The sequence below is a fragment of the Pavona decussata genome, unplaced genomic scaffold, assembly GCF_977016875.1.
Source record: "Pavona decussata unplaced genomic scaffold, jaPavDecu1.1 SCAFFOLD_84, whole genome shotgun sequence".
In the NCBI taxonomy this organism is placed as follows: domain Eukaryota; kingdom Metazoa; phylum Cnidaria; class Anthozoa; order Scleractinia; family Agariciidae; genus Pavona; species Pavona decussata.
The window spans coordinates 2,803,967-2,822,389 of NW_028145502.1; the positions used below are offsets into that span (position 1 = coordinate 2,803,967).

The 18,423-nt window shown below is 41.3% G+C and overlaps 1 protein-coding gene across 1 annotated transcript in view; it reads left to right on the forward strand.

The window, feature by feature from the left end:
- LOC146475447 (uncharacterized) overlaps positions 1 to 18,423 on the forward strand; it is a 132,440-nt gene that overhangs the window by 19,862 nt on the left and 94,155 nt on the right. The window contains exons 4-23 of the mRNA XM_085115840.1: positions 735 to 911; positions 3,209 to 3,537; positions 4,248 to 4,470; positions 4,895 to 4,936; positions 5,340 to 5,668; positions 5,834 to 6,056; positions 6,482 to 6,523; positions 6,929 to 7,257; positions 7,418 to 7,640; positions 8,082 to 8,123; positions 8,618 to 8,946; positions 9,092 to 9,314; positions 9,736 to 9,783; positions 14,175 to 14,503; positions 14,619 to 14,841; positions 15,258 to 15,287; positions 15,720 to 16,355; positions 16,710 to 16,751; positions 17,385 to 17,713; positions 17,820 to 18,042. Of these exons, the coding sequence (XP_084971966.1) occupies positions 735 to 911; positions 3,209 to 3,537; positions 4,248 to 4,470; positions 4,895 to 4,936; positions 5,340 to 5,668; positions 5,834 to 6,056; positions 6,482 to 6,523; positions 6,929 to 7,257; positions 7,418 to 7,640; positions 8,082 to 8,123; positions 8,618 to 8,946; positions 9,092 to 9,314; positions 9,736 to 9,783; positions 14,175 to 14,503; positions 14,619 to 14,841; positions 15,258 to 15,287; positions 15,720 to 16,355; positions 16,710 to 16,751; positions 17,385 to 17,713; positions 17,820 to 18,042 (4,371 nt within the window). The remainder of the gene's footprint in view (positions 1 to 734; positions 912 to 3,208; positions 3,538 to 4,247; positions 4,471 to 4,894; positions 4,937 to 5,339; positions 5,669 to 5,833; positions 6,057 to 6,481; positions 6,524 to 6,928; positions 7,258 to 7,417; positions 7,641 to 8,081; positions 8,124 to 8,617; positions 8,947 to 9,091; positions 9,315 to 9,735; positions 9,784 to 14,174; positions 14,504 to 14,618; positions 14,842 to 15,257; positions 15,288 to 15,719; positions 16,356 to 16,709; positions 16,752 to 17,384; positions 17,714 to 17,819; positions 18,043 to 18,423) is intronic.

Here is an 18,423-nt window from a genome sequence, read left to right on the forward strand (position 1 = left end):
ATTAAAAAGAGGACCTATATAGAACTACCTACTAGTATGGCTTACTAACTATAAATATCAATTGAAACTATATAAAATAACATTAAATCACTTAGTTACAAGAAGTATGAATAAAAACTTAACAATTGTACGCTTCCCTAAAAAGATAAGTCTTAAGAAGGCGTTTAAACCTCTTAAAGTTCTCTTCACCGCGAATGCTTACAGGAAGCTTGTTCCATAAATTAGGTCCAACTACTAAAAAGACACGATCACCAAGTGTCTTTCTCGTGATTATGTTTGTTGGCTGAAGAAGACGTTCATTCCCGTTCATTATGTGCCAAAATGCCAATTTTCTTGGACGAGTTTGTTTTTTTCTTAACCCACCTTTCTGTTACACGAGTTTTCGCATAATCCAGACCTTGAAGCCATTATCTCGTACTATTTTCCAGGCTCGACAAAGTAAATGAGTAACTGACGTCCGAAGAGGAGAATGTTTTTGCTCTCGATCTGGCAACCACCTTGACTGGTGATCCCGAAATTCTTTCTTAAGGTGTTTCAAATATATTTATATCTCTAGAAAATATCTTCCGTCGAAATCTCTCGGCAGTTAGCCAAACTTCGAGTGTCTTGAATGTCCTGAAATGTCTACCAAGACAACTTTCCCCAGGCCCATAAAAGGTTTTCGTTTGATTATTCACTGCAGGAATTCTTTAGGCTAGAACTAATATGTTCTTGTTTTGCTTTATTCTTTCAAGTGGGTGTTCCCTCTATATGTTACCTTCCCAAAGTCACTGGTCCTTGTCGAGCCGCATTCCGTAGGTGGTATTTCAACAGAATCTCAGGGAGGTGCGAAATGTTCATTTACGGAGGGTGCCGAGGCAATGCCAATAATTTTAAGACGAAGGCTGAATGTGAACAGAAATGCCGTCCATGTAAGTGTCAATGCACGAATCATGCGCGCATTATTAAGCACAACTTATTGATGGTCCTCAGTTCAGGTAATAGGGTCCCGAATGGGTTTACGGCTCCAGGACTTAAGACAGAAGAATGGGGGTTCTTTAGTCCAGGCCCTGGTTGTTAGAAAGTCGATTAACGCTAATCCACGATTAAAAGATAACCACGGTTTTCATTTCGTTAATAATGGTTTTAAAGGCTAACTTCAAGTAAAGGTAAAAAGAAGTGTAAGTCAAAGCTGGGGGACAAAAATTTTTGGAAGAATCTTTATTGATTCGTAATTAAACTCAAATCTAGGTTCACGTTAATCAGTGCTGTTCCGCAGCTGAAAAACCCTCCAAGCAAACTGAATAAGGGGGTGGGGGGGGGGGGGGTGAAGGGTTTTTACACTACTGTCCGTGTTTTCTTGACGAACGATGTAAATTTACATACGCAATTCGCATTTTCCCGGCTAGCTTTATCCAACTGAGATTGTAGCAATTCCTTTTGAGAACGTCATGTCATTATTAACAGACGTAATCACATGATAACACCAAGAAGTACAGATTAGCCTGCTTTCTTCAATATCAATTAACAAGTGACTACTAGTCGTCGATTTAGAAATGTTTAGAAGAGCCGATTGTAGAAGTACCGATAGGTCCATGATTTGAGTAAAAGTTCATTTGTGTTTGATGTACTTTACTTTAGTTTACTTTACTTTAAAAGTTTGGCAGTACAAAGACAAGTATTGACACGAAAACCCCAAACAGGAGCTACGTCCCAAACTGAAGGGTAACCTAAAGCCTACACTAACTAAAAATTATTAAATAAGTACATACATACATACATACATAATCAAGTGGAAGTGTAAAAGAAAAAAATCAGAGTTGACATGTTGTTCCTCTTAAGAATTCCAGAGAAAAGGGTCTATTCCCAAGTTATAGGGAGGTTAGGACTCGTGAAGGAGTAGAACACATTATGTAGGGATTGAGTGGGAGAGGCAGGTGTTGATAGCATTAAGAGAACTGATCATAACAAGTTTGTTCGAAGAGGACCCAGCTTGTCTGGGGTAGGCGGTTATCGAAGACACTATCTATCTCATGAACACTACTCACAAAATTTTATTGACATTAAAAAATATAAGAAATATTCCGCTAGCAAGAGTCAGCATTGCTAGATAAACAGGAAAAGTGAGGTTTGAATCTCATTGTCATTTTTTTACTGCTGGATAGAGGGGTGGCTATGCAGTAAAGACACTATCTTTTGAGGTTGAGGAAGGTGGATGCAGGCAGAGACCACCATCTATTTTGTGGTTTGGTGGGTGCTGTTCGAGTATAGTGGTCTTGACCACTCTCCTAATAGCTTCTTGTTAGGGAAAGTGAGATGACTGTCTCCTTTAAGATACACTTAAGGACAGTGCCTCCTTTTGCTACTGCGCATGCGTTTTGCAAATCTCGGGATAGTCCGAGAAAGTCCAATTTCTCTAGGACGGTGCCTACTAATTCAAAGGTATTTTTGCACGGTTTGTAACTGTACGGGAAAGAAAGATCTTAATAAGTGATTGTTATTAAAATCTAAAAAGAAAATGGGGGCAACCAGGCATTTTTCAGAGATAATTAATTTTCAGTTTGGAAAAAAATTTCATGTATGCTTTTGAATTTTAAAGCTCTCTTAGAATTATTGTTGCTTAATCATCCCTAAGAAATGCGTGGTTACCCCTAATTGTCTTTTTCGCTTCCAAAACTCTTCCTAATACCTGCTTTTCCTGCAAACTTATAAACCGCTCAAAAAATCCTCTCCATTAGTAGGCACCTTCCTTAAGTTTTTAAACGAAATGAAACGCGTTACTTCCTGAGGGACTCTATTAACAAACTATTTGTCCCGTTTCCGCGAACTAACTTCCTGAAAAACAGCTTTAGTTATAGCGGAGCAGTTCTCTGAAACAGCCTTCCCAGTGATGTGAGAGAAGCTAAATCTCTGAGTCAATTTAAAAGATTAGTTAATCTTCATTTTTAATGTTAGAGTATACACTGCATTCATGAAAAACAGGTTTTAGTTAGATTAGTTGTAGTTAGTTTTTGCATTTTGTTTAGGATAGTTAGGTTACTTTTAATTTTTATACTTCTGATGGATTTCACCGTGTTTAAATAAAGAACTATTCATTCATTCATTCAGTCGTATCTGAAGCCTATCTTTCTTACCCTTGGCATTCTTCGACAACACGGCCGTTGCTTCACTTCTTTAACTCTTCACTTAGACTGTGTTCATGCAATAAAACCTTTCTGTCATTCCATAGCGTGCCGGGCCCGGCTCGACTTGGCTATTATTATAGATGGTTCAGGAAGCATTGAGGCTTATGGCAAAGGAAACTTCCGAAGGTGCCTCAACTTTGTCAGGACTATCGTCAGCCAATTTAGGATTAACAACGGCCAAACCCGAATTGGAGTCGTGCTCTTCTCGTCCAGACCTCGGCTCATCTTCGACTTTCGAAGATATCGTCGTAAGAGTCAAGTGTTGAACGCAATCAGCCGCATACGGTACCCCAGGGGAGGCACCAGGACCGGACGTGCTATGCGTTATACTTACTCGCGGGTGTTCAGATATGCAAGGAGAGGAGTCCGAAAGGTGATTTTCATGTTGTTTGTTTGAGTTGTAAGGTAGGCATTATGAAACATTTCACGCCTGCATCGCCTCTTACAAAAGAGGCTGATTGCCTGAGTTATCTACCATTGCCACCCAGCTGCTAGATAGACAAAGGCCCCCATGGGTGTCAACTTCGCGCCAACCAGCCATGAACCCTAACGGCAACAGAACCAGGCGCCAATCACACTGACAACTCACAAGAAATTCTGTGAGAGGGAGGGAAGGGGGAACTAGCAAAGACGAGACGCCCTCAAATTAATACGATGGTAGAAAGAACGCAGTCTTCAAACCTAAGGTGTGCTAAGGTTGCCGAAACAATCTAACCGCTGACTCCTAGTGCATATTTCATTCTTTGTTCTTACGTTAAGGCACATTTAATGATTGCCACTGTCAAGAAAAAATACATAGGAGACAAGGGCTCATATTAGGAAATTGTGGTATTTTAACTCAGTTAGTTCCAGAATCCAAATTGGATTCAAATGATTTGATTTTACAATGTGGCTACCAGTGACTCATGTGCGTGAAAATGTACCAGTTACAATTTTTGCCCATCTTTTAAAAACAGTTTGAGGGTAGGACATTTCAACGGTATCTTACTTGACGGCATACACGCTCCTCGGTTTCACACATAAAATATCACGTCGAAAATTGCACACATTTCATGAAACAGAAGTACTGACTTCATTTTTAAGGTTGCCATTGTGATGACTGACGGTCGATCATATGATAGCGTCGTTGGTCCTGCTCGGCTTCTTCGTCGGAAGAACATCAAGTGTTACGCGGTGGGAATCGGTCGTAAGTTCAACAGAAGACAGCTGCTACAAATAGCGGCAGGAGACCGGCGTCACGTGCTGACGGCAGGCTTCAGGAACCTCCGCTCTATCGCGGGAACTATTGGACGCCGAGCTTGTAGAGGTAAATGTAAACTTTCATTAACAGTTTTCTTTCTTGAACGCTCCCATCATCTTTTAACGAAGTAATCGCAATTAACCTTATCGTCGAGGTTTCACAATGCATCTGTTTATGTGAACAGTTTGTTTGAGTTGAATACGGTGTGCAATGGAACCCTCCTCCTCCTCACTTTTGTTACCCAAAACGAAAGCTCGAAGATCACGGAAATCTCATGACGCCACCAATACGACCACATTTTCATGGGCCGATGTCGATCAACGGTTTTATCGGAGTTCCACTCTACTTGGAGAAGAATTCGTTTGTTGAAGAGCTACAAGTTCAGCTTGAGTTCTTCAAAGTGGAACGACAAATTCTTGTGATTTGGCTCCCTTTTGTTTTGCCTATCATTTTCCTTATAATTTACAATTGTAAACTTGTGTTATTTCAGGTGCTCGCCCTTCAAGACCCCGACCCCGACTGCCAGGAAGAGGTAGGTGAAGTATTTCTTCAGCACTCTCGTACTCGGGCGAAAATACGACCGAAACCTACTCATTAACAAGTGCTCTCAAAAGTTTCATAATATTTTAAGGTCTTAAAGGTGTTATCTTTTTTCCTTCTTGTGTTTTTATTCCTGAGCTGTGTTGACAAATCCGTTTTCAGAGCTTTTCCTATCAGACAAAGGTCAACACCCTTGAACTATAGGCCGTGTTTTGGATACGGAATAAACGACAAAAAAAACTCTTCGAATGTGTCACTCGATTTGGCCGTTGCTAAGAGACTTCAACATAATAGTTATTTCTTTGTCTGGCATCACCAAGTAAAAACACTCGACCAGGGTTCAAAAAATTAACGGCAGTAACCTGATTTTCACTGCTTTTGATTTTTTTTCTTAGGTTGCCGTGCCATTGTCGACTTGGCTTTCGTCATCGACGGTTCAGGAAGCATTGAGGCCTATGGCAAAGGAAACTTCCGAAGATGCCTCAACTTTGTCAGAACTATCGTCAGCCAATTTAGGATTAACAACGGTCAAACCCGAATTGGAGTCGTGCTCTTCTCGTCCAGACCTCGACTCATCTTCGACTTTAGAAGATATCGTCGTAAGAGTCAAGTGCTGAACGCAATCAGCCGCATACGGTACCCCAGGGGAGGCACCAAGACCGGATATGCCATGCGCTATACTTATTCCCGGGTGTTCAGATATGCAAGAAGAGGAGCCCGCAAGGTGAATTTTTTTTGTTGTCAGAGTTTATTGTCTAAATTTGCTAGAGATGCCTGTGCAAAGGTTTCCTTAACAATTTATCAAGTTAAGCTCAGCTGAAATTTCATCTGAGGTTGCAAAGCAATTGAATGAAACTGAAATGAAAATGCCGGTTTCTCCATATTTTAGGTTGCCATAGTTATGACTGACGGTCGATCATACGACAATGTCGCCAGTCCTGGTCAACTATTTCGTGGGAAGAACATCAAGTGTTACGCGGTGGGAATCGGTCGTAGGTTCAACAGAAGACAGCTTTTACAAATAGCAGCAGGAGACCGGCGTCACGTAGTGACGGCAGGCTTCAGGAACCTCCGCTCCATCGCGGGAAGTATTGGACGAAAAGCTTGTAGAGGTAAATGTAAACTTTGATAAAACAGTTTTCTTACTTTAAAGGCCCCCATCATCTTGAAAGAAGTAATCGCAATTAATCTTGTCGTCGAGGTTTCACAATGCATCTGTTTATGTGAACAGTTTGTTTGAGTTGAATACGGTGTGCAATGGAACCCTCCTCCTCGTCACTTTTGTTACCCAAAGCGAAGGCTCGAAGACCACGGAAATCTCGCCACGCCACCAATAGGACCACATTTTCATGGGCCGATGTCGATCAATGGTTTTATCGGAGTTCCACTCTACTTGGAGAAGAATTTGTTTGTTGAAGAGCTACAAGTTCAGCTTGAGTTCTTCAAAGTGGAACGACAAATTATTGTGATTTGGCTCCCTTTTGTTTTGCCCATCATTTCCCTTATGATTTACAATTATAAACTTGTGTTATTTCAGGTGCTCGCCCTTCAAGACCCCGACCCCGACTGCCAGGAAGAGGTAGGTGATGTATTTCTTCAGCACTCTCGTACTTGGGCGAAAATACGACCGAAACCTACTGATTAACAAGTTCTCTCAAAAGTTTCATAATATTTTAAGGTCTTAAAGTTGTTATCTTTTTTCCTTCTTGTGTTTTTATTCCTGAGCTGTGTTGACAAATTCGTTTTCAGAGCTTTTCCTATCAGACAAAGGTAAACACCCTTGAACTATAAGCCGTGTTTTGGATACGGAATTAACGAGAAAAAAAAAACTCTTCGAATGTGTCACTCCATTGGGCCGTTGCAAAGAGACTTCAACATAATAGTCATTTCTTTGTCTGGCATCACCAAGTAGAAACACTCGACCAGGGTTCAAAAATTTAACGGCAGTAACCTGATTTTCACTACTTTTGATTTTTTTTCTTAGGTTGCCGTGCCATTGTCGACTTGGCTTTCGTCATCGACGGTTCAGGAAGCATTGAGGCCTATGGCAAAGGAAACTTCCGAAGATGCCTCAACTTTGTCAGGACTATCGTCAGCCAATTTAGGATTAACAACGGTCAAACCCGAATTGGAGTCGTGCTCTTCTCGTCCAGACCTCGGCTCATCTTCGACTTCAGAAGATATCGTCGTAAGAGTCAAGTGCTAAACGCAATCAGCCGCATACGGTACCCCAGGGGAGGCACCAAGACCGGATATGCCATGCGCTATACTTATTCCCGGGTGTTCAGATATGCAAGAAGAGGAGCCCGCAAGGTGAATTTTTTTGTTGTCAGAGTTTATGGCCTAAATTTGCTAGAGATGACTGTGCAAAGGTTTCCTTAACAATTTATTAAGCTAAGCTCAGCTGAAATTTCATCTGGGGTTTCCAAGAAATTGAGTGAAACTGAAATGAAAATGTTTCTCCATTTTTTAGGTTGCCATAGTTATGACTGACGGTCGATCATACGACAATGTCGCCAGTCCTGGTCAACTATTTCGTGGGAAGAACATCAAGTGTTACGCGGTGGGAATCGGTCGTAGGTTCAACAGAAGACAGCTTTTACAAATAGCAGCAGGAGACCGGCGTCACGTAGTGACGGCAGGCTTCAGGAACCTCCGCTCCATCGCGGGAAGTATTGGACGAAAAGCTTGTAGAGGTAAATGTAAACTTTGATAAAACAGTTTTCTTGCCTTAAACGCTCCCATCATCTTGAAAGAAGTAATCGCAATAAATCTTGTCGTCGAGGTTTCACAATGCATCTGTTTATGTGAACAGTTTGTTTGAGTTGAATACGGTGTGCAATGGAACCCTCCTCCTCGTCACTTTTGTTACCCAAAGCGAAGGCTCGAAGACCCGGCACGGAAATCTCGCGACGCCGCCAATACGACCACATTTTCATGGGCAGATGATGGTCAGTGGTTTTAGTGGGGCTCCTCTCTTGACTTAGAGAAGAATTGGTTTGTTGTTTGTTGAAGAGCTTAAAGTTCAGCTTGAGTTCTTCAAAGTGGAACTACAAATTATTGTGATTTGGCTTCCTTTTGCTTTGCCCATCACTTTCCTTATAATTTACAATTGTACTAAGCTTGTGTTATTTCAGGTACACGACCTTCAAGACCCCGACCCCGGCTACCAGGAAGAGGTAGGTGATGTATTTCTTCAGCACGATCATAGGTAACCCAACCGTAATGTAAAAGAGTTTGTATGGGTTGAAATTCCACCGAAAACTAATTAAGGAATTTCACTGGAAAACATCTAATAACATTCTTAAGTCTTTAAAGGGTTATGTGTTTTGTTTGCTTGCATGTGTTTGTTCATTCTGGTATTTTTATTGCTGGTCTGAGTTGACAAAGCCGTTTTCAGTGATTTTGCTGCAAGTGTTTGGTCAATGTCGTTGAAGTATAGGCCGTGTTTTGGATACGGAGGAAAAGTACGTTGTCAACTTGATATGCGAAAGGGTCGCGAAACGATATGAAATTTCTCTTCGAACCTGAAACTCGATAGACCGGTTGATGAGAGACTTCCATTTAATACTTATTTCTTTGTCTGGCACCATAAGGAAGAAACAGTCTACCAAGCTTTAGAAATTTAACGGCAGTAACCTGATTTTTACTGCTTTTGTTGTTTTTTTCTTAGGTTGCCGTGCCATTGTCGACTTGGCTTTCGTCATCGACGGTTCAGGAAGCATTGAGGCCTATGGTAAAGGAAACTTCCGAAGATGCCTCAACTTTGTCAGGGCTATCGTCAGCCAATTTAGGATTAACAACGGCCAAACCCGAATTGGAGTCGTGCTCTTCTCGTCCAGACCTCGGCTCATCTTCGACTTTAGAAGATATCGTCGTAAGAGCCAAGTGCTAAACGCAATCAGCCGCATACGATACCCCAGGGGAGGCACCAAGACCGGATATGCCATGCGTTATACTTATTCCCGGGTGTTCAGATATGCAAGAAGAGGAGCCCGCAAGGTGAATTTTTTTGTTGTCAGAGTTTATTGCCTAAATTTGCAAGAGATTCCTGTGCAAATGTTTAAGTTAAGCTCAGTTGAAATTGCATCTGGAGTTACCAAGCAATTGAATGAAACTGAAATGAAAATGTTGCGCCGTATTTTAGGTTGCCATAGTTATGACTGACGGTCGATCATACGACAATGTCGCCAGTCCTGGTCAACTATTTCGTGGGAAGAACATCAAGTGTTACGCGGTGGGAATCGGTCGTAGGTTCAACAGAAGACAGCTTTTACAAATAGCAGCAGGAGACCGGCGTCACGTGCTGACGGTAGGCTTCAGGAATCTACGTTCCATCGCGGGTAGTATTGGACGAAAAGCTTGTAGAGGTAACTGTAAACTTTGATTTAACAGTTTTCTTTCTTGAAACGCTCCCATCATCTTGAAGAAGTAATCGCAATTAATGTTATTTTTGAGATTTCTACAATGTACTAGTTTATGTGAACAGTTTGTTTGAGTTGAATACGATGTGTAACGGAACCCTCCCCCTCCTCACTTTTGCTACCAAAAACGAGAGCTCTGAGATGACGGAAATCTCACGACGCCAAATATACGACCGCATTGTCATGGGCCGATGGTGGTCAACGGTTTTATCGGGTGTCTACTCTACTTGGAGAAGGATTCGTTTGAAGAGCTAAAAGTTCAGTATGAGTTCTTCAAAGTGGAACGACAAATTATTGTGATTTGGCCTCTTTTTTCTTTGCCCATCACTTTCCTTGTAATTTACAATTGTAAACTTGTGTTTTTCAGGTGCACGACCTGTTCGCCCCTCACCGCGACCCCGGCAACCAGGAAGAGGTAGGTGATGTATTTCTTCAGCACTATATCTTACGCAGGCTAAAGGACGACCGAAAACTACTGATTACCAAGTTCTCTCGAGCGTCTCATAATATTTTAAAGTCTCAAAGAAGCTATCTTTTTTCTCTTGTGTTTTTATTCCTGACCTGAGTTAATAAAGCCGTTTTCAGTGCTTTTCCTCCCAGACGAAGGTCAACTCCCTTGATTTATAGGCCGTGTTTTGGACACGGAATTTTAAGTTAAAAAAATGACGTTTCTCTTCGAATGTGTAACTTGATCAACACGTTGCTGAGAGACTTCAATATAATAGTTATTCCTTTGTGTGGCATCACAAAGAAGAAACGCTTGACCAGGGTTCAATAATTTAACGGTTGTAACCAGATTTTTAACTACTTTTCTTGTTTTTTCTTAGGTTGTCGTGCCCTGCTCGACTTGGCTTTCGTCATCGATGGATCAGGAAGCATTGAGGCCTATGGCAAAGGAAACTTCCGAAGATGCCTCAACTTTGTCAGGACTATCGTCAGCCAATTTAGGATTAACAACGGCCAAACCCGAATTGGAGTTGTCTTATTCTCGTCCAGACCTCGGCTCATCTTCGACTTTAGAAGATATCGTCGTAAGAGTCAACTAATGAACGCAATCAGCCGCATACGGTACCCCAGGGGAGGCACCAAGACCGGATATGCCATGCGTTATACTTATTCGCGGGTGTTCAGATATGCAAGGAGACGAGCCCGCAAGGTGAACATTTTCTGTTGTCAGAGTTTCTCACCTAAACTATCTAGAGATGCCTGTGCAAAAGGTTTCCTTAACAATTTATCAAGTTAAGCTCAGTTGAAATTTCATCTGGAGTAGCCACGTAATTGAATGAAACTGAAATGAAAATGTTGCCCCGTATTTTAGATTGCCAAATGCATTGTGATGACTGATGGCGAAGGTTAATTTTTTGTTGTGTGCGTTTCTTACCTAAACTTTCTAGAGATGCCTGTACTTTAGGTTTCTTTACCAATTTAAAATGAAACTGATCTCGAAATCTTTCCCTGTATCTTAGGTTGCCATAGTGATGACTGATGGTCGATCATACGATAGTGTAGTTGGTCCAGCTCGCCTTCTTCGTGGGAAGAACATCAAGTGTTACGCCGTGGGAATCGGTCGTAGGTTCAACAGAAGACAGCTGCTACAAATAGCGGCAGGAGACCGGCGTCACGTGCTGACGGCAGGCTTCAGGAATCTGCGCTCCATCGCGGGAACAATTGGACGACGAGCTTGTAGAGGTAGCAGCTTCTTACAATATTATTCTATTCGTTTTGGCTTAGAACATGCCAACCAACTATTAATTTTCAAATTAGCCAGAAAATGATTGAGTGGGATAAAGATCAATGATTTGCGGTTGGAAACGGAACTTGAAATCTTTAGACCTCTGGTCGAAGTTGTTATTCTTCTCTCTAGTTCAATTATTTGCCTTCTCTTCTATCATAGTCGTCTACTTTTCCTTCTCCCTTGATTTTTTTAAGCAGGATCAGCTGCATTGCAATTAGTTGGTGACTTTTCTTTGTAATGTTTCAATGATGTTCTGCGATGATCTTAATCGAGGGTAAATGAAGGAGTATTTTGTTAAAATGAAGCTGTCATTTTACTACCTTTGATTAGTATCCTACTTTCTTAACTATCTTTCTTATGTGTTAACATGCTTTAACTTTATGACAGGTGCACGACCAGTTCGACCGCCCAGACGAGGTATGTATTTGCATGAGTTAAGTTTTATTAAAGTATTGTGAACACAGACGTGTTTGTTATACCAACATCGTTTTATCAAGCTTCTTCTCCTTGTGGTCTGTGGTAGCTGGAAGAAACAGGCGGCCACAGTCGATCCTTTCAAAGCCTTTCTATATTTTGGGCTTTCAATGCCTTCACTTAACACAGGAGCAAGTGTAATGGGTGCATAACTGTTATCTCATATTTTTATGGAAAATTTTCAGACATTCGTCAAAATGGACGTCATTGGCTTCCAACAAGTTTTTAACTTCTCCCATCCCTTCATTTTCCCAACTGAAGTATATTCTCTTTCTTTAGGATTAGTGTAGGTTTTTCTTTGTTTCATCACCAAACATTATTCATGTTTGTCCGGTTTTAGGTCCTGTACGTGCCTCTGCTATCTATCCGCTGTCGTCTCGAACTCGCGGCCGGGATATTAGCAGATTTAGAAATCCTTCAGGATATGTGAGGAATGTGAGGCTTGCTCCAGGCCCCGATCGAAGAGCTGGCGGCTCCTATTATTTCTATGGTCGATCAAACAGTTACATTCAATTCCCAAATCGAGGCAGAATAGATACAAGAGCATCCATCACTCTGTTGGCTTGGATCAATCACCAAGGACGCGCTGGACCCATCTTCAACTACATGCCAAATGGCTGGGGTGTACACTTTTGGATGATTACGCCAAGAACGCTTTTTGCACGCTTTACGCGTCGCAGAGGACGCCGTTTCACCAGTACGGTGGTAAGCAGACGGGTGGTACCAGGACGATGGCAGTTTGTTGGTGCAACATACAACCAACGCACGGGCCGGGCGAAATTGTTTGTCAATAACAGGTTTACTACGAACAAATATGTAGGTCGATTTAGACTGGCCACTAACTACCCCGTAAGAATGGGAGCTCGTATCGGCGATGGAAGATATTTCCGAGGCATGATCTCTTGTATGCAAGTGTTTGATAGAGCTCTTACTAGGAGACAGATCCTACGCCGAAAGAGGATATGCTTCAGGAGAGGTATACAGTGGTTTAAAGTATTGTTTTTCTTTTTCCATGTAAAATGAAGAACAAACCAATAGGCTATTTCCGAGTTGCGTTAAAACTTCATTATGAAAGCGAAGCTTTGTGCAAAGCTTTTGTTAGGGAAATTAGTTTTTATTCCTATGCAAGCAAATCTAATTTTCTTATGAAAGTCTTTGCACTTAGCCTCGCTTTTACATAGAGATTTAAAAGAACCTGGAAATGGCGTGTTGAGTCTGTGTGTAATTTTTGTTGCGTTGGTATGTTTGTTTGGTTGTTCTTGTTTTGTTTTGTTTTTTTTGTTTTTTCGCTTTGTTTGGTTATGGTTTGGTTTGTTGAGGACTACATAAAAAGTCAAGCCAACGTTTTTGCATAGCAATGCATTACCCTGTTGGCTCTCGGTGGCTATACATTCGAATAATTCTTTCAGTTCACTACAAGTAATAACTACGTTTTAACAAAACTGGTCCGTATTTTCAGGTTTCTTTTGGCGCTAATGCAACTTTTTGCTTCGGGTTAAAAACAAAACCAACTTGACATAGCCTGCGTCGCAGACAGTCTATACAATCCCTGATATAGGACTATATCGAGTTCTCTATAGGTCTTGAGTGACAAGTCAGGGTCTCCAGTGACAAGTCCGGCTGTAAAGCAGGCTAACTTGACACAGTCCACTTCATATTGTTATTGATTTTTGACATGGTGACTCAACTACATACTTTAGATCAAATGGCTATTTATAGTATTTATCTTTTTGTTAACCTTTTAGCCTCGTAAATAGTATAAATCTCAAGCGAATATTATGGACAAATGGCCATTTCTTACGGTCCCAAATTTCCCTCATTTATTGAGGCTACACTATGTTAACTACCTTTAAATTCTTTATCGCAAGAACACGCCCTGTTCGACCGCCGAGGCGAGGTACGCGTTTTTTTATTGAACTTTTGAAGCCTTTGCTCTCAAGAAAGAACCCCGTAACATCAATACACCTAACTATATATGAGAGCTTATGTTTTATAATACAGATTGTCTAGTACTTTTAAAAAAAATTTAAATTAAAATGGTGTAAATATTGCTTTCTGCATTCCCAGATAATTTTATTGGCCTTTTAATTTAGAACTCCAAATTGTGACCATCCACGAAAACGAAGAAGACACTCGGTGACAGGGCTTTTACTGCTGCTGCACCATCACTGTGGAATAAACTGCCGAGTGAACTAAGGGATGAGGACAATCTTAATTGTTTTAAGTCCAAATTGAAGACATTTTTATTTAGAGTTGCTTACAATAACTTTTTAATTAATTATTTTAATTTTTTACGAACTTTGTAAGGCGTATTTGATCATATCTACAGGTTAATATGCGCCATAGAAATGTTCATTATTATTATTATTATTATTATTATTATTATTATTATTATTATTATTATTATTATTATTATTATTAAAGAGTTCATAATGGAGTCCATAAGACAGGAAACTTTGATTTGTTCGGATTGTTTACCTTATCAAAAATTGAAATTGCTGAACATGTGAGGAAACAGAAGTGTTAATCCCCGAATTTACGAGCAGCTGCTGGGTTTCCGAAAATGCTAGCTGAGCTTTTTTCGCTTTTGTTCTTAGGTTGCCGTGCCAAGGTCGACTTGGCTTTCGTTATCGACGGTTCAGGAAGCATTGAGGCCTATGGCAAAGGAAACTTCCGAAGATGCCTCAACTTTGTCAGGGCTATCGTCAGCCAATTTAGGATTAACAACGGTCAAACCCGAATTGGAGTCGTACTCTTCTCGTCCAGACCTCGGCTCATCTTCGACTTTAGAAGATATCGACGTAAGAGTCAAGTGCTGAACGCAATAAGCCGCATACGGTACCCCAGGGGTGGTACGAAGACCGGAAATGCCATGCGTTATACTTATTACCGGGTGTTCAGATATGCAAGGAGAGGAGCCCGCAAGGTGAATTGTTTGTTGTCTGAGTTTCTTACCTTACTTCCCAGAGATTCCGGTACGAAAGTTTTCTATACTAGTTGCCGGAATAAAACTGATCTAGAAATCTTGTCCTGTATCTTAGGTTGCCATAGTGATGACTGACGGTCGTTCATACGATAGTGTCGTTGGTCCGGCTCGCCTTCTTCGTGGGAAGAATATCAAATGTTACGCAGTGGGAATCGGTCGTAGGTTCAACAGAAGACAGCTGCTACAAATAGCGGCAGGAGACCGGCGTCACGTGCTGACGGCAGGCTTCAGGAATCTGCGCTCCATCGCGGGAACTATTGGACGACGAGCTTGTAGAGGTACCAGCGTCTTACAGTATTATTCCATTTTTTTGGCCAAGAGCATGCGAACCAAACATTAATTTTCAAATTAGCCAGAAAATGATGAAAAGTTAAAGAACAACGGTTTGCTGTAGTGAACGAAACTTTAAATCTTCATGCCTCTGGTCCAAGTAGTTACGTGTTCCTCCAGTTGAAATCTTTGCCAATTCTTCTATAATAGGCGTGTCCTCTTCCTTCTCCTTCTCCTTGTCCTTCCTTCTTCTTGTCCTTGGGACTTTTCTTTGAAATGTTTTAACGATGTTGTTCCCTTATGTTTACCGATGGAAAATAAATGACCTGCTTTAAAATTTAGCGGTTACTTTAGTATCTCCCATTAGCATCCTACTGTCTTCGCTCTCGGTCTTATGAGTTAACATGGTACAATTTTTTCACAGGTGCACGCCCAGTTCGACCGCCCAGACGAGGTATGTATTTGAATTAAGTTTTTGGAAGGTATTCCTAGCACCGACACGTTTGTAATGGCAACCTTCATTTTGTTCTTCCTTCTTCTCCTTCGGGTCTGTGGTGGCTGAAAGAAAGAGAGTGCATGGATCACTTTAATCTTTCCTTAAGTTTAATCTTTTATTATTGTAGAGATTCGTCAACATGGTCGTGATTAAATATCAAATAGAAGAAAGATCCTCGCAGTTAGTTCACAAATTAATCTTTCATCAGTGGTTCAAAATATATGTTTCATATATTTACATTCAACAAGTGAACTTCTCCCACCTCTTCATTTTGTCTTGAGAAATTCTTTATAACGCAACTAAAGTATTGAAATATTCTTTTTCCTTGCGGTTATTGTAGTTTTTTTTCCTACCTCAACAAGCATGATTTATTTTTTGTTCTTTTTCTAGGTCCTGTACGTGCCTCTGCTATCTATCCTCTGTCGTCTCGAACTCGCGGCCGGGATATTGGCAGATTTAGAAATCCTTCAGGATATGTGAGGAATGTGAGGCTTGCTCCAGGCCCCGATCGAAGAGCTGGCGGCTCCTATTATTTCTATGGTCGATCAAACAGTTACATTCAATTCCCAAATCGAGGCAGAATAGATACAAGAGCATCCATCACTCTGTTGGCTTGGATCAATCACCAAGGACGCGCTGGACCCATCTTCAACTACATGCCGAATGGCTGGGGCGTACACTTTTGGATGATTACGCCAAGAACGCTTTTTGCACGCTTTACGCGCCGCAGAGGACGCCGTTTCACCAGTGCAGTGGTTAGCAGACGGGTGGTACCAGGACGATGGCAGTTTGTTGGTGCAACTTACAACCAACGCACGGGCCGGGCGAAATTGTTTGTCAATAACAGGTTTACTACGAACAAATATGTGGGTCGATTTAGAATAGCCACTAACTACCCCGTAAGAATGGGAGCTCGTATCGGCGATGGAAGATATTTCCGAGGCATGATCTCTTGTATGCAAGTGTTTGATAGAGCTCTCACTAGGAGACAGATCCTGCGCCGAAAGAGGAGATGCTTCAGGAGAGGTATACAATGATTTAAAGTATTGTGTTTTTTTTTCCATGTATTTTCAAATTGTTAATAAAGAACCTTTTATAAAACTAAGGTGTTATCTCCGATAAACAACCTACTTACCAAATAATCTTTCTCATGCATTAATATGCCATCAACACGGCCACGTTTTCATGGGCCGATGATGATCAGTGGTTTAAACGGGGTTCCACCCAACTTGGAGAAAAATTGGTTTGTTGTCTGTTGAAAAGTGGAAAGTTCGACATGAGTTCTTTATAGTGGAAGTACAAATTATTGTGATTTGCCTTGTGTTGCTTTGATTATCACTTTCTTGATAATAACAAATTGTAAACGTTTGTTTTTTTCAGGTGGACGCCCTTCAGTACCCCGACCACAGCCGCCAGGAAGAGGTAAGTGATGTATTTCTTCAGCACGATCATAGGCAACCCAACCGTAATGAAAAAGAGTTTGTATGGGCTAAAATTGGAGCCAAAACTAATTGAGAACTTCCCCTCGAAGACCTCGTCTAATAATTTAAAGTCTGAAAAGAGTCATCTGTGTTTTGTTGTGGTTGATTTTGTTTTCTTTTGTTTGTTTCTTTTTTTCGTAAGCAAAGCCTTGGTAAAACTTAAGCAAGTAAAACTCAACGATCAAATCGAAGAACGTCTCGGAGTCGTCATGACACAATTCTTAAGCTGAAAATGATTATAATAACCTGTCAGAAATAATTCGCTGTTTTTGTTGTTTTAATTTTTTTTAATTGCTCGTCTGAGTTGACAAAGCCGTTGGCTTTTCCTCCCATGGCGTGGTTGAGTATTTTTATTGAACAATGGGCCGTGTTTTTGATACAGAGAAAAAGTACGTTGAACTCCAAAATGATATGAATTCCTCTTCGAATGTGTAACTTGATAGACTGGTCGTTGCGCGACTTCCATATGATACTTATTTCTTTGTGTGGCATCAGAAAGAAGAAAGAGTTGACCAGGGTTCAGAAATTTAATGGCAGTAACCTGATTTTCTCTGCTTTTGATGTTTTTTCTTAGGTTGCCGTGCGCTGCTTGACTTGGCTTTCGTCATCGATGGGTCGGGAAGCATTGAGGCCTATGGAAAGGGAAACTTCCGAAGATGCCTGAACTTTGTCAGGACTATCGTCAGTCAATTTAGAATTAACAACGGCCAAACCCGAATTGGAGTCGTTTTATTCTCGTCCAGACCTCGGCTCATCTTCGACTTTAGAAGATATCGTCGTAAGAGTCAACTTCTGAACGCAATCAGCCGCATACGGTACCCCAGGGGTGGTACGAAGACCGGATATGCCATGCGTTATACTTATTACCGGGTGTTGAGAAACGCAAGGAGAGGAGCCCGCAAGGTGATGTCTTAGTTTCTTAATTACCTTATTTCCCAGAGATGCCTGTACTAAAGGTTTTTATACTTGTTGAATGAAACTGAACTGGAAATCTTTCCCTGTATCTTAGGTTGCCATAGTGATGACTGACGGTCGATCATACGATAGCGTCGTTAGTCCGGCTCGACTTCTTCGTGGGAAGAACATCAAGTGTTACGCGGTGGGAATCGGTCGTAAGTTCAACAGAAGACAGCTGCTACAAATAGCGGCAGGAGACCGGCGTCACGTGCTGACGGCAGGCTTCAGGAATCTGCGCTCCATCGCTGGAACCATTGGACGACGAGCTTGTAGAGGTACCAGCGTCTTACTGTATTATTCCATTCGTTTTCACTAAGAGCATGCAAGCCAAGCATTAATTTTCAAATTCGCCAGATCAGAAGATGATTGAAATGATAAAGATCAACAGTTTGCTGTAGTGAACGGGACTTTAAATCTTCAGGCCTTTGGTCCAAGCAGTTGGAATCTTTGCCCATTCTTCTATAATAGGGTTGCCTTCTTCCTTCTCCTTCTCCTTCTCCTTCCTTGTTCCTGTTCTAGGGACATTTCTTTGTAATGTTTTAACGATGCTGTGCCATGATGTTTACCGATGGCAAATAAACGACCTGCTTTAAAATTTAGCGGTTATTATAGTATCTCCCAAAAGCACCCTACTTTCTTCGCTGTACTTCTCATGG